Source organism: Hylobates moloch, unplaced genomic scaffold (assembly GCF_009828535.3).
Source record: "Hylobates moloch isolate HMO894 unplaced genomic scaffold, HMol_V3 SCAFFOLD_2, whole genome shotgun sequence".
In the NCBI taxonomy this organism is placed as follows: Eukaryota; Metazoa; Chordata; class Mammalia; order Primates; family Hylobatidae; genus Hylobates; species Hylobates moloch.
The window spans coordinates 10,876,519-10,889,940 of record NW_026652277.1 but is presented as its reverse complement, the minus strand read 5'-3'; the positions used below and the strand labels follow the sequence as shown (position 1 = coordinate 10,889,940).

Sequence of the window (13,422 nt, the reverse complement as noted above, 5' to 3'; positions counted from 1 at the left end):
GAATGTGGGGCTGTATGTCCAAGGATGAAAATTCAGTCTTTTAAGAATCTACTAACGGAAGATACAAAAAGCAGTACTAATTATACCAGTGGTGTTTCACATTTTACCATGGTAGGAATTATTCAAGATAATAAACTTCTTCAAAAGGTATGTCATGATTTTTTAATTAATGCTAGAATTCTGAACACTTCTAAAATACAACTTGACTATGGTTAATTTTAAACTTTCATTAGAAGCAGAGTATGAAGGAGGCAGCAAGTAAACCTTTCAACCCGAATGCCTGATTATCTGGGGTCTCTGGAGCGAAAGCGAGGAAAGGCAGGTAGGTCATGCTAAGGCAGCTCTGAGGCAATGTGTGTGTGTTTCAGAGTAACTAACAGCGTCACCCTGTTGACAACACCTCTCCTTCTGGCCCGGAAACTGGACTTGTCCCCTCCAAAGGACTGGTTGCCTAATGCCCCACGGTATGGTAGCCCAGAGTGGTACAACTGGGTGACTGATGGTAAGACATCTCTAGTGGGGAGCTATCTCTTTCTTGCTGGGTGCAAATACAAAGGCAAGTGAGGCTTCCAGACAGGCAGCCTAGACATGCACTCAGTGGCAAATGCAAATTGTGAGATCACCTAGACTTCACTTTTTCAATCAACCTGCAATACGTGCTGCAGGGATTGAAACAGAAGCCTAGAAACCCTGGGTTTTCTTTTCATGTCACATTTCTACCAAAGAAGTCTGTTCTCCTTTCATCCAGCGCCTGTTTTCTTTATTCTTCTGCTACTTTAATTCCAGAAAAGCAAAGCTACTGGGGAAAAGATGACTGGGGACTAGCTGAAGTCTTAATGCCCCAGACAGAAGAGAAGAAAACAAAATGGTTAAACGTGGCCATGAGTAATTTCTTTTCTTCTTTGATATTAGCTCGCTCTGTCGGTCTTTTTTGTCTCCCTTCTTCCCCTTCCTCCTCCTTTTCTCTCCAGAGATGTAAGGATCAAAATGTACCCATGATAGGTATTATCTGCCAGGGTAGATGCTGCCCTTTGATAGAAGTCACAGAAATTCAGCACTGTGGCCGACGGGTACAGTCTCGGCATCACCAGAGTATGGGGCATTTAAAGGGATTCCTTCTTCTTGTAACTTAAAGGAGGCTTATTTAACCTTTGTCCCTGGCTTTATCTCAATCAGCACAATGGCTAGAGTCAGTATCAGTCAAAATATTTTAAAATTGCATTTCATAAAATGAATTGTTATATCTTTTAACATAGCTGTATGATGTAGGCAGTGAAGCCACCTTTCACAAGGATGTGATAAGGATCCTCCGCTTGCATGAATCTAAAAATTCTGACTGCATTTTATGTTTGTCCCATAGGTCATCGGTCAGCCAACAATGAAAGGATGTCACAGTAAGTAACACAGAGCCTTCTGTTAACATAACATTAATTCAGGATGAGATACCCTTCCTGTGGGCCACTGAGGCAGCACCAAAACTGGGGCTGTCCCAGAAAATCTAGGGCAGCGACCCTGGTTTTCAAGAAATGTAGGACAGAAATCCCATTCCCTACTTGTACGCATTAAAATGTAGTGTAGGTTCACCTTCCTGCAGTTTGAATTCTTTCTCAATTCCTGATTTCAAGATAACATTGCTTAAATAAACGGGCTCCCAGGTCCACTTCTATTACTTAAGTGAATTTTTGGACATGTTTTTAGGAAGAAAGGAAAGGCATGAAACATGAAAATGACCCTCCCCACTCCAGTCCTCCATAAAGTGGCCAACGGCATTCGTTACAAACCTTTAACATTTTAAAGAAGAGACAAATAGTTTGTAAGATGATCAACCCTCTTTAGACCATGCCGGCAGCACTCACACATTTGTTACCTTAGTGATATGTAAAGCAACTTGGGAAGTGGGTATTATTTCTATTGCATGGATAAAGAAAGCAAGGCTGATTCTCTGCATGTGCTGGTCGTAAGTACCAGTACTAAGTCCTCTTCCCCAGGGCCTACCCTCACTCTACCATCACACAGAAGAACCTTCTGGATTTAGGGCTACCCTTGGCCCAATTCTGAAATAAATAAAGTTAGTCTTTGGTGTCTGTATGCTTCTCCTGTTGCTGTTTCCTTCTTCCTGTGCATTCCCCAGCAGTCTAGTCTGATTCTCAAGAAACTTTTCCACTTTACTGAACTAGAGAGAGATTGAGACAAACTAAGATTTTACTAACAACTTCCTGAAGTAAAGCCTTTAAGATGGAAAGAAACAACTCATCATCCTATTCTAAGATCAGTCGGGCCAGCCCCAGTGTAACCGTCACTGCAGCCTGACCAAGATGAGGCTGAAACAGCAAGAGCATCATAACCCACACAAAAGCTGCTCTTGTGAAACGTAAGGTAATAACCCTTCCCAAAGGAGCCATGAATACAATTTCTGTTCTATCCAGAAGGTTCTGGCTTGCAGCACTGTTGGGCTGCAGTTGCACAGCAGTTATGCCACGACCTCCCAACATACTGCAAGAAAAAAGGAAGTTTTTTCCTTTGGTACGTAGTGATAGTCAACAAAAGCCACTTCCCTTTTCTATTTCTCTTTGAGCTGAGAAGTTGCCAAAAGAGACCAGTAAAATGTGATCAACAAGACATTTGGTTAGGACTGAGGTGCTGTTCCTACCTCCTAATCTCAAATGCCAAGTGATTTTAATCTATCACTCAGTTTTCACTTCCATAAAATCAGAATGACAGTACTTAACCATTTAAGTTTAGAAACATTTAAACAGTGTTCGTTATAGAACACGCTTTCTCAGAGTGCTATGATCCGGGATTGTAACTTTGATTAACTAACACATTAAGAGAGCGATGATCCAAAAGCACATAATTTATCTACTGATTCTAGGTTCCAAGTATGGTCTCGCTTGAACACAATTTCCATATCTGCCAACTTCTCCCATTGAACCTCAACTGCCAACCCTTCAACTCCTCCTCCTCCTCCTCCTGGACCAGGAGCTGTCTTTCAGCATTACCGGCTTCCTTAATTCAGACCTCTGAGAGAACTTTCTAGCACATCTGCTACCCTTCCTGGCCTTCTACGATGCCTGCCTTGATCACCTCCAACTCTGGGTTCTCTATGACTCTGTATCTTTCCTCACTCAGGGATAAATAGTCCACAACCATCAGGGCCCACTCCAGATGGACATGATCTAAGTGTGACCGGCCTCTCCCTGCTCTTCAACAGTTTTACCACTCTCTCCATCCGATTTCCCAAAGCAGTCATTTCAAACCTTTTCCATTTCTTTTAAGTCTTCAATTCACTGGGACTTCAGAAATTTCCTATTTACTGAGAAGACTGAGGGCAGGCGCTTGTATGAAGTGTCTCCCACTTCTGAAACTTTGTGTTGTTACTCCCTCCTGAATGCCCCTCTGTCTCAAATGAACTATCTTTTCACCCTTTCACAGGCCTGAGGCAGAGTAATGTCCACCTCACACTTTGACAATCTCCTTTGCCATACAACTTATCATTTGCTGAACAAACAAACTGCATGTCTAAGCTTCCTCTCCCTTCACGCCAGACTACTAGAAAGGCAAATCTACACTCACAGCCCCACACATACATCCATGCATTTCCTTTCCCCACAACTTCTATCCTTCCTCTGAAATGCTCTTGGGTCCTCTCAGTCACCAAATCCCATGGTTTTTCTTGGCCTGCATCCTTCTTGACTCTTCTGTGACACTGCAGACCCAACTCAATCAAAACTGAACTTAATGCTCCTCTCCTCCATTCCCACCACTGCTGACTGTGTTTCCAATTCTCCCAGTTAAGCCAAAGCCTCCTGGTCATCACTGAGCCCAATTTAGTTATCAAGTCCTCTTCCTTCCACTGTCCATCTGTCCCTCAGCCTCCCCTTCCATTCCCATGACAGACGACATCCTGACCTCAACCCACGTCAACACACTGCACTAGCCTCTGAGCCTCCTGTTGTTAAAATATTCCTAGAGTCTCGATAGCCTAACAAAGGAATTTTAAATCCTTCAGCCTGGGAAGGAAGGCTTGCTAAGAGCTGCTCTAGCCTATAGCTCTACGCTTCGTGACCTTCCCTTCCTCTATTTCATGTCATGTATTTCCCATTTCCTCTGAACTGTGGGAGAATTCACAGTTCCCAGAACTTGCCCTGCACTTCTACACCTGCATGCCTGAAGCAGGCCAGTCCATCCATTTGTAATGTTCATCATCATTATTTACTGAAATCCTATTACTGTTTTCAAGATTTGGTAAAGATGCCATCTTTTTCATCTCCCATAAGCTGCGACTTACTCGTTTCTTCACTCAACTTCCATAGTTCCAGTAAGCCCATCTCTTACTCATTTACTCTTAGCTCATGTTCTTTTGTATGAGAGTTACCTGTGGACATGCCTTCTTGTCCCTATTAGACTTTATGTTCTTGGAGACATTGATGAAGATAACAACAACTATGATCATCATGACCGCCATAACCAGCTCCTACTGCATCCTAGGTCTGTGGAGAGCACATCACCTCATCACACAGCAACACTACAAGGACTGCCTCCACTTTAAGATGTGATTAAGTAACATGCCCAAGGCCCGTAGCAAGGAAGCAGTAGAGCCGGAAATTAAATTTAGGGTTCTCCAATTTCAGAAGCCATGTTCTTAACTCTCTGTGGTATTGCTCACCATCTACAGACCAAACAGATGAACCCTGAATAAAACACACTTTTCCAAAGTCCTCATGGGGGAGAGAGTTTACTGAGCCAGAGTCCCCAGAGTTACTCAGCCTGCTCGGTCAATACATGCCCCTACAGTGAGAATATAGGTATCTCAGGCTCGAACCCTGAAAGGATGATTTCGTAAGTATGACCAAGTCTTTGTGCCTCACGACTAAACAGAAGATGAAATGGAAGGTGAGGGGGAAAATCTAATTCACCAGGATTAGGTAACAGCCTGTCTCTTTGCCTGGGACCATCAACATGGGTAAGGCAATGAATCAAGCCCCCTCCAAAAGCCTTATTCACATAACCCAAACCACCTCCAGTAATTCTAGTTTCTGAGGCTCTGACATCAGCCCTGTGAAAACATGATAATTGTACTCTGCTGAAAAAGTCTGAATCAAAATAAATGTGGTCTTATTTTACATGTAACCAGGCAAAGTAATAATGGCATGCATAGGTATCAACAAGAATAAAGTGGGGGCTGTCGCTCTCTCTAGGTAAGCAGCTAAGGGCTGTAATCCTCCGAGAGCAATGTCATTATACAGCTCAAATCCCATCACAACAAATACCTTCACAACAGAGATGTCTGTATAACAAAAGCTCTTTCAAGCTTTGGCTGACAGCCCACATACTTTAAGCAATATTTGATGTGAGACTTGGAGTTCACAGTAATGGGAATTGACCTGTATTTCCAAAGGTAAGATTTGAATGATTTCATCTCTAACTCCTACCCCATGATATCATGAGGTGGGACTGATGTACAATCTAAACGCCTGAGTATAAAAACTAAACACAAAGACAGAAATGAGATCAACTCATTCTTCAAGAATGAAATTTCTTCCTTTCACTTGGGGAACACTTAAGTAAAGGAGACTGCCCCTGACCCAGGCCCTGAAACACAGCACACCAGGGATACTCTGCAATCTCACCTCATGGAGATGCAAAATGGTATAGTCCATGAAGACAGGTGGACCATGTCCAAATCTCCACTCTGTCACTGAACAGCTGGGAAAACAGGGCTATGTTTCTTAACTTCTTATGAGCCTCAGTTTCCTCATCTGTAAAATGTGACTACCACCACCTACCTTCTGGATTTTGGTAAGGACAAAATGAGGACACATATAAAGCTCCTGACATAGGGTCTGAGATACATGGCACGTGCTCAAAAAAACTTCCCTCACTGGGCCTCCCTTCTCCTTCTGCAGCCCGTGGGCTTCTGCGAACTGTTTTCACCAAATTAGTAATCAGGCACAGTGAACAGAAGTTAACAAAATGTATAGTAACAAACATAGGCTGGTAAAAAATGCTGCTCATAGGAACATCTGGGCAAGAGAGTAACAATGGGAGAAAAACTAGGCCACACACAGGTACTTACTTGACTGGGAAAAAGGCCTTTTTGGCCAAGGTAAGATACATGTATTCCATGGCTGAAAGTCCCGGAACCAGGCATCATAACACTAAGTGAGCTCTGACCATTATGTCAAAGATAATTTTTAAAAATGCTGAAAAACCAAAATTGGGAGTCCCATTTTCCTTGTCAAGGATGAATTGTGGTTATTTCTCTAAAGCATAGTTTACTGCCTCTGGTCTAGTTTTCCCTAGGTGACAGTCTGGCTGGTGAGAGAGCCCTTATTTGGTGATTTTTAAATTTATTAATTTTTTTTAGCTCTAGTCTATTGTCTTTCCTCAATAGCGTACCATGGAAGTATTAAAACAAACTCCAGTCTTCTCCATTTGGAAAACATGTAGGTAACCAGTATCAGAATATGTCCAATAAAGGTATTTAATATTGCTCTCATTTGTGAAGTTTAAAAATCTACAGATTTTCAGTTATCTGATTTTTCTATGTTTCAAATAATGAGACAATTAAGTTTGTGGTGACAACATTCTACGTGCTTTTTGAAACAACCTTGCTACTATGTTTGGAAAACTAGTGTTATGAACACTCTCCGAAGACACGCATGTCCACCTTTCTAAAAGGAGTACTGGCCAGGGGCTCTTCAGTTCCTTAAGAGGCTTCCAAAGCCCTGCCAGACCCTGGCAACAACAGGGAACAAGAGGAACAGCCCAAAATTTCTGGGAGTCACAGAATGTCAGTCTTCAAGATTTCCTAGTTCTATCCTTTCACCTTGCCAGTAAGGAAAAGGCTTAGAGAAAAGTATGTGCCAATATGTTCATATGCCCAACCGAAGTGTATACACAAGCCAAGTGATGCTTTCAGAGGTCTTAGGAGAAGCAACATAGAAATAAAATAACACGCCAGACAGAAACACCAAGGCACAGAGCAAAAGAAACTGTGAGGCCCACAGAACAACAGAGGACTCCCCAGCAGAGAGACTGAGAGATCAAGAACAGAGAAAGAAGAAAAAATTACTAAAGCAAGAAGGTTAAAACAGTAACAGAGACCAAGTGGTAGCAGCAGAGTAGATATTTTAAATTCAGTCTGCAAAGAGCTTACAAAGTAAGACTCCAGGGCATAGAAGCATCACACTCCTCACAACGGTTTCTGGGTCTCTATTTCATTAACGGCACCCACTGCCCCCCATCACCATCATCTTAAAATGGAGGCAGTAACAACTACCAGATCCTATACCTTCATCTCCACAGTGATAAGGGCATAACCCTCAAGCATTTGTGAAGGTGTCCTAACTATGTCAGGCCACTAGGGTGCTGCTCCCAGCTCCAAAAGGCAGATTCACCTCAGGGTCCCCACCTGACCCCCCGGAATGGGTGTCCCTCCTTCAAGGGAGCCTTGTCTCCCTCGCATCAGTGGCATCACGCCAACTGTTTATAAGGTACTTAGAGGTCCCCACAGGCTATGGAAAAGTGAAATGCCAATTGTAATTACATGGGCAATCCTAGGAACGTAGGAGTGGGAAGAGTTAGGTCCTGAAACACAAGGCTGAGAAACGCGATTCCTCGGAGAAGCAGCCACCCCGCCCAAGCACAGGCTGGGCTGCCTAGAAAGTGACCTCCCAGGAGCGATCACGCGCCTGGACCGAGCCTCTGCGCTCCCGCCCTGCCTCGGTCCCTCTCTCCCGCCTCCAACCTGTCCCGACGGGCAGGCGGGCGTGGGTGGGGGAGGAGCCGGGAGCAGCCCCTGGAGCACAGGGGCCGCCAGCACCGGCTGCTTCCAGCCCTCCTGCCTACCCGCCCTCCCTCCCGCAGGCTGGGGGCTCGGACAGACCCAGCACCCCGCGACGCCCACCTGGACGCCTGGCGACCCCCGCCCCGCGCTCTGTACCTTTACTCTGCGGAGGGTTCTGACTCCGGTCCCGGAGGACGTTGATCTGGTAGACGGCTCCGTAAGGCTCAAAAAGTTCTTTCAGCTCCTTTTCCGACCACGACCTGGGGATCTGTCCGACAAACATCTTAATGGCATCTGGGTCTGGTTGGTCTGAGTGATCCAAAGCTCCGTTCATCTTGTTGGCTGTGCCGTTACTGTCAAAAACGGAACCGGGAGCCAGAGTTAGGGCGGCACGATGAGGGACAGGAAGAAAAAATAGTGGGGGTGGGGGGGCGGGGAGGCGGAAGGAGGAGGAAGAAGAGCAGCGGCAAAGTGCCTAATGAGTCGTAGAAATTTGATGAACTAAAACAAAGCGGAGGCACCATGAGTTGCTCCTCGGCGGCGGCGAGGCTCTCACTGCGTGCTGCTGTCGAGCAGAGCCGGGGGAGCACGGGGCAGCGCCCTGCCGCCTGTCACCCAGGGCGTGGACATCTTGGAGGCTCGGGAGGCAGCTGCAAGTTAAGTGCAGGTCTAGCTCTGCAAGGCTGCCATCAACGCATCAGCGCGTTATCAGCCCTACCCTGGCTGTGGCTGGGAAAGAAAGGCAGAGCTAGATGTCTGCTGGATTTCTCTCCCTCTCCCTGCCCCGCCCCCCGCCCCACCGCCCTTTTTGGGAGGTTTTTGGAAGAGAGGAGAGAGGTGGTAATAATAAAGTCACATGGAAAGAAAATGAAACACTTGGCAGTCCATCAGATGACTAATGCAAGATGCGGGTGATGAATTTGCAGAGTGCGCGAGGCATCCATGTGTGCATCAAATTAGTACGTTGTTGCTACTCAGAATGGAAAGCGGTCCAGCTATGCAGCTCTGCGCAGCTGATTGGCTGCCCACGCTGGAGAAAAAGGCCGGAGCTGGGAGGGGGCTCCCCTTTAAAAAGCACATTGTTTATGGAACCCAGGCACAAAGGGTTTAATTCAGAGAGGCAAAGGAGATCTCAGAATTGCCTGCTTTGTGCTGGGTTAAAAAAAAAAAAAAAGCAGCCCCAGAAAGTTGAGTTCCCACTAAAAGACACTGAATATTTCAAATCTCTCACACTCCATAAATTGTTCTCTGTATATCTGACTTCCAGATGTTGCACTTGAGTTCTAAACAATCACACGTTTGGGAGAGAAAAAAAGAAAGTCTGCCTTTTCTTCTCCCAGCTTCAGTAAATATTTGGGGCTGACAGAGAGCACAACCATAAGCTTTTGCATATCAGTCCTCCTCAACACTGTTTCCAAAATCCCCATTTGCAAGAGAATGCTGTGTAGAGCCTGCACTTCTAGTCACCATCAAGTAATACGATGATGAAGACATGTCTTTTTCACTTGCCCCCACCCTCCTTTGAGCAGGAATAAATGGTAAAGAAAAACCACATACCCTTTTTGTGCCCCCCCACCCCTGCTCCAAATATACCCTGAAGCCAACTACTCTGCCAAGTGACAAGGCTGAATGCCTCTCGGCAGCTCATTTGCAGCACTGCGCGCTTGCTCCAGCTTCTCAGCCTGTGAAAATAGAAGGTGCCAAGACAAAGCAGGCAGAAGCTGCCCCTACAGAGCCTCCTCCATGAGTAGACCCACCCCAAGAAGCAGAGAGGTCAGAAAGGGGACATGCTAACTAAACACCTAAACTGCAAGGGCCAGATATGATTTCACTGCAGCTTCCTGGTACTACCAAGAAGGCAGACAAAAATCTTACAGAGAGCTACTTACTTGGTTAAAATGAACCATCCGACAAATACACCATCAGAGCACTTTAAATCTGCTGTGGGTCTAGGATGGTCCTAAGCCCCTAAAAACAAGATACTCATGGCTAAAAAGCCAAAACCCTGTGGGGTAAGGAAAAATCCTGAATGAGATTCAACCTAGAGAGGAAAGTGATGTCAAATACTCTTTGCTAGGTCCTGGCTTCAATTTCTACTTCTTCGTATCCCCCTATTTTACCACTTTATTTTTTATCCTTGAAATAAACAATCAGACTGTCTAACTTGAAGCACTTTCAGAGCTTGCTCTAATCAACCTTATTGTTATAAAAAATGTTCTGCTGAATAAAATATTGAGTACAAAATCTTCTCTCAACAATTTTGGTGTAACGTAATCCTTGTTTATATTAGAGCCAGATTGTTTATCTTGTTCTTATGCACCTACCCTTTTTAAATCGCTCTTTGAGAATTCAATCAACACTTGAACCCTGTGGGTCTGTGGCTGTAGCAGGGTGGAGGCGGTGGAGCCCCTTGCAGTACAGCATGTCATGTTCACACCCTGTCGGGGGTTGAGAGTGTGGCAAGACTTATTTCTGGGACAGGAAAGACTTGTGGTTACTGCTGTTGACAACCAGCTAGATTGAAAAGAGGAAGGTATTGCCACAGGTCTCGGCTAACAGAAAACAGAAGTTCAAAAAATGGGGCTGCCGCACCTCATCTGTGGAGCGCGTAATGTAACACAATGGAGAACGGAGTGGTATTGTACTAGTTCTATGTCCAAACTCAGAATTCTAGAGCAAGTAGTCTTCAATGCTTCTGCAAGTAAGAGGCCATTTATTATTTTTTGAAAAACATAAACTCACCAAGATGCATCAAGTAAGGGAAGTAGAGGAGCCGGCCAATGCCTCATGCCTCTGGCCTGTATGTGGCTGGTGTACATTTGTATTTCATCCCATGAGCCACACTTCACCACTGCCTGGAGACCTCTCATCTAGAGGCAGTGTGGTACAGGGGCTCTGAGTTCTGGCAGCACCTCTTCCTAAATGTGCTACTCTGGGCTTCAGACTCTTATCTGTAAAACGGGTATAGCGGACTCCATCTCTTAGACTCATGTGCTTAATACAAGACATGGCACAAAATAAGGGCTCTCTCAGTGTCGGCTATTCCTACTGTTAATTCCTTCTTTGCATCTGTGAAGCATCTGAAATGAGTGACCATCAAAAATCTACTTTTCGATTCAAAATTTTTAGAGTATAGACTCAACCACAATTCCTATCCTAAATAATAATGTGTATTTTAGTCATCACTTACATAGCAAATATCGTGATAGGTACATTTTTTTCAACCCCCCCCACCCCAGTTTAGGCTACTCTGAAACCTACATTTACCCAGTCACATAGTGTGTCTCCATCTCCACAGATTCCCTTCTTCTCTATTCCTACAGAGCCACCCATGAGCACCTCTCATTTCTATCTACATCCTTGCCAAACTACCTGCCCTTTTGGAAGTAACTTTTCCAAAGATTTGCATTAAGTTCTAAGGGCAGGACAATCCCTTCCTTAAGTAAATCCAATGATGTTCACTTGCTGTACAAGTTAAAATACCACCATCCCCCAACTTCCTGAACAAAAGCAAAATAGGTGGTCCTGTCCCAACAACCTCTCTCCTGGCACTGCCGAAATGGGTGGTCCTGTCCCACCAACCTCTCTCCTGGCACTGCCGAAATGGGTGGTCTGTCCCATCGACCACTCTCCTGGCGCTGCCCAAATAGGTGATCCTGTCCCATCGACCACTCTCCTGGCGCTGCCTAAATAGGTGGTCCTGTCCCATCGACCACACTCCTGGCGCTGCCTAAATAGGTGGTCCTGTCCCATCGACCACTCTCCTGGCGCTGCGAAAATAGGTGGTCCTGTCCCATCGACCACTCTCCTGGCGCTGCGAAAATAGGTGGTCCTGTCCCATCGACCACTCTCCTGGTGCTTCCGAATCACATGCCCTGAATCCCCACAGTACTGCAGTAGCTTGGTTTACTCCCTTCTCATACACCCAACTGAATCCTGCTCTGGACTCCCAACTCTCTCCCTGGTTGATGCTCATTTTTAGTGGAGACTCACTGAATTCTTTCATCCTCATGGGACTGTAGCACTGACAGTTCTAAGCAAGCCAGAAATTATGTGTTCAACAGTTAAACCTTTGGAGGTACCTGCTCAAAACTAAGGACAGCCAATGTGCTCTTCAAAGAGAAGCAATTACAGGAATAGACACCCCAAATCTCAGCAAGACCCCTGAGAAGATCTCATATTTACAACAACCTCATCTAGGGCTTAGAAAATCAGACTAGCTTGCTTCTCTTCACTCCCTAACCATTCTCGACGCCCAGTACAGTGCCTCTTACAGTCCAAGAATTTACATCCAAATTCAAGTAATATTTATTGAGGGACTACTCTTTGCCAGAAACCTTTGCCAAGTACTTGATATACAATACTCTTCAACAGCTCCCATTGGAATCATTATCTGTTTTGAAGATGAACCCAGTGAGAGTCAGAGATATATTGACTTTTCCAATGTCACACAAAAGGTGCCTAGAGAATGTGAATGCACTGAGAGGTGAAGGTCAACTGTCTCTGCTTCACGTTCCATGAGTTGGGCTTCTCCAGGTTGACGTTTCCCAACTCGGTGACCACTTGCAGGCCCCAGACACATGCGCACACATCTCTGCTGGCACCTTGCCTGCAAACTGCAATGAGATCCTGAGTGCCAATTCTGTTAGTACCCTTGGCAAGGAGCCAGCTAGAAGGCTCCTCTAAGACAGATGCCATACGGAATAAGACCGCAAGTCTGCAAGCACTACGCCAGTGGGCAATGGTATTCTCAGTGTCAGAGACAAGATGAAAATTAAATCATGTTCGGAAAAACGATGAGTGCTTACTTTTTAGTTGTAACCCAGGCACTGACCTACTTCCCTATTTTAGAGGGAAAAGAACTAGATCAACAGAGTATATGCAAAATCTTCTGAGGTCCCTCTAAGCAGTAAACTATTACAATAATTGATTCAACATATTATTATCTTTACTAGTTTTAGGACAACAAGCTTTTATAAGGCCCAGTGATTTGCAGGCTTCCTTTGGGAGAATGCAAACAAAAGAATGGAAATTTCTATTCTTTTATCTTGTTCTGTGGGCAACTTTCTGTGTTGTATTTCCTTCATTTATATAAAAAGAAGAACAAACTTAAAAAATGGCTACGAGAATTGCCAAATGGCCACGAATTATTATACAAATGCTAAAAGACATAAAATGTCATCTTCAGAATGCCTACTAAATCAAAAAGCACATACAAAAAAAAGCCTTGACTTAGAAAAATTGTGTGTAAAGATAGAAAATCTGCCTGGTAGTTATTAATAATCTTATTACTCCAATACTCTTTTTTTTTTTTTTTTTGATCCTTGGGATAATCCACATCAGTGCTACCCAACCCAGTGCCATGATGGAAATGTTCTGTATTTGCACAGTCCAATATGGTGGCCACTAGATACATGTGGCTAATGCAACTAAGGAACTGAATTTTTATTTAACTTCAGTTTACCTAAATAGCTACAGATGTAAATATACTTTTCCTTTCCTTGTTTTTTACTGATTAGAGTTGAGATTTATCTAAACATCATTGCATGGGAGGTTTGTTTTGGAAACGCAAGAATATGGGGCCAGGAAACCCCCATCAGTGCTTGAGGCCCTCAACAGCAGGTCAGGGAACA

The 13,422-nt window shown here is 44.6% G+C and overlaps 1 protein-coding gene across 23 annotated transcripts in view; it reads right to left on the bottom strand.

The window, feature by feature from the left end:
- Positions 1-13,422, bottom strand: part of CELF2 (CUGBP Elav-like family member 2) — an 872,815-nt gene that overhangs the window by 162,225 nt on the left and 697,168 nt on the right. For 19 of the 23 annotated variants that reach the window (XM_032154967.2, XM_032152939.2, XM_032153279.2 and 16 more), the window contains one exon: positions 7,946-8,142. In XM_032154967.2, the coding sequence (XP_032010858.1) occupies positions 7,946-8,123 (178 nt within the window). In that variant the 5' untranslated portion in view covers positions 8,124-8,142. Of the gene's footprint in view, positions 1-7,945; positions 8,143-8,310; positions 8,468-8,663; positions 8,685-9,678; positions 9,834-13,422 lie in introns of those variants that run through there. The other 4 variants (XM_032154366.2, XM_058431473.1, XM_032154000.2 and 1 more) reach the window with 4 other exon arrangements.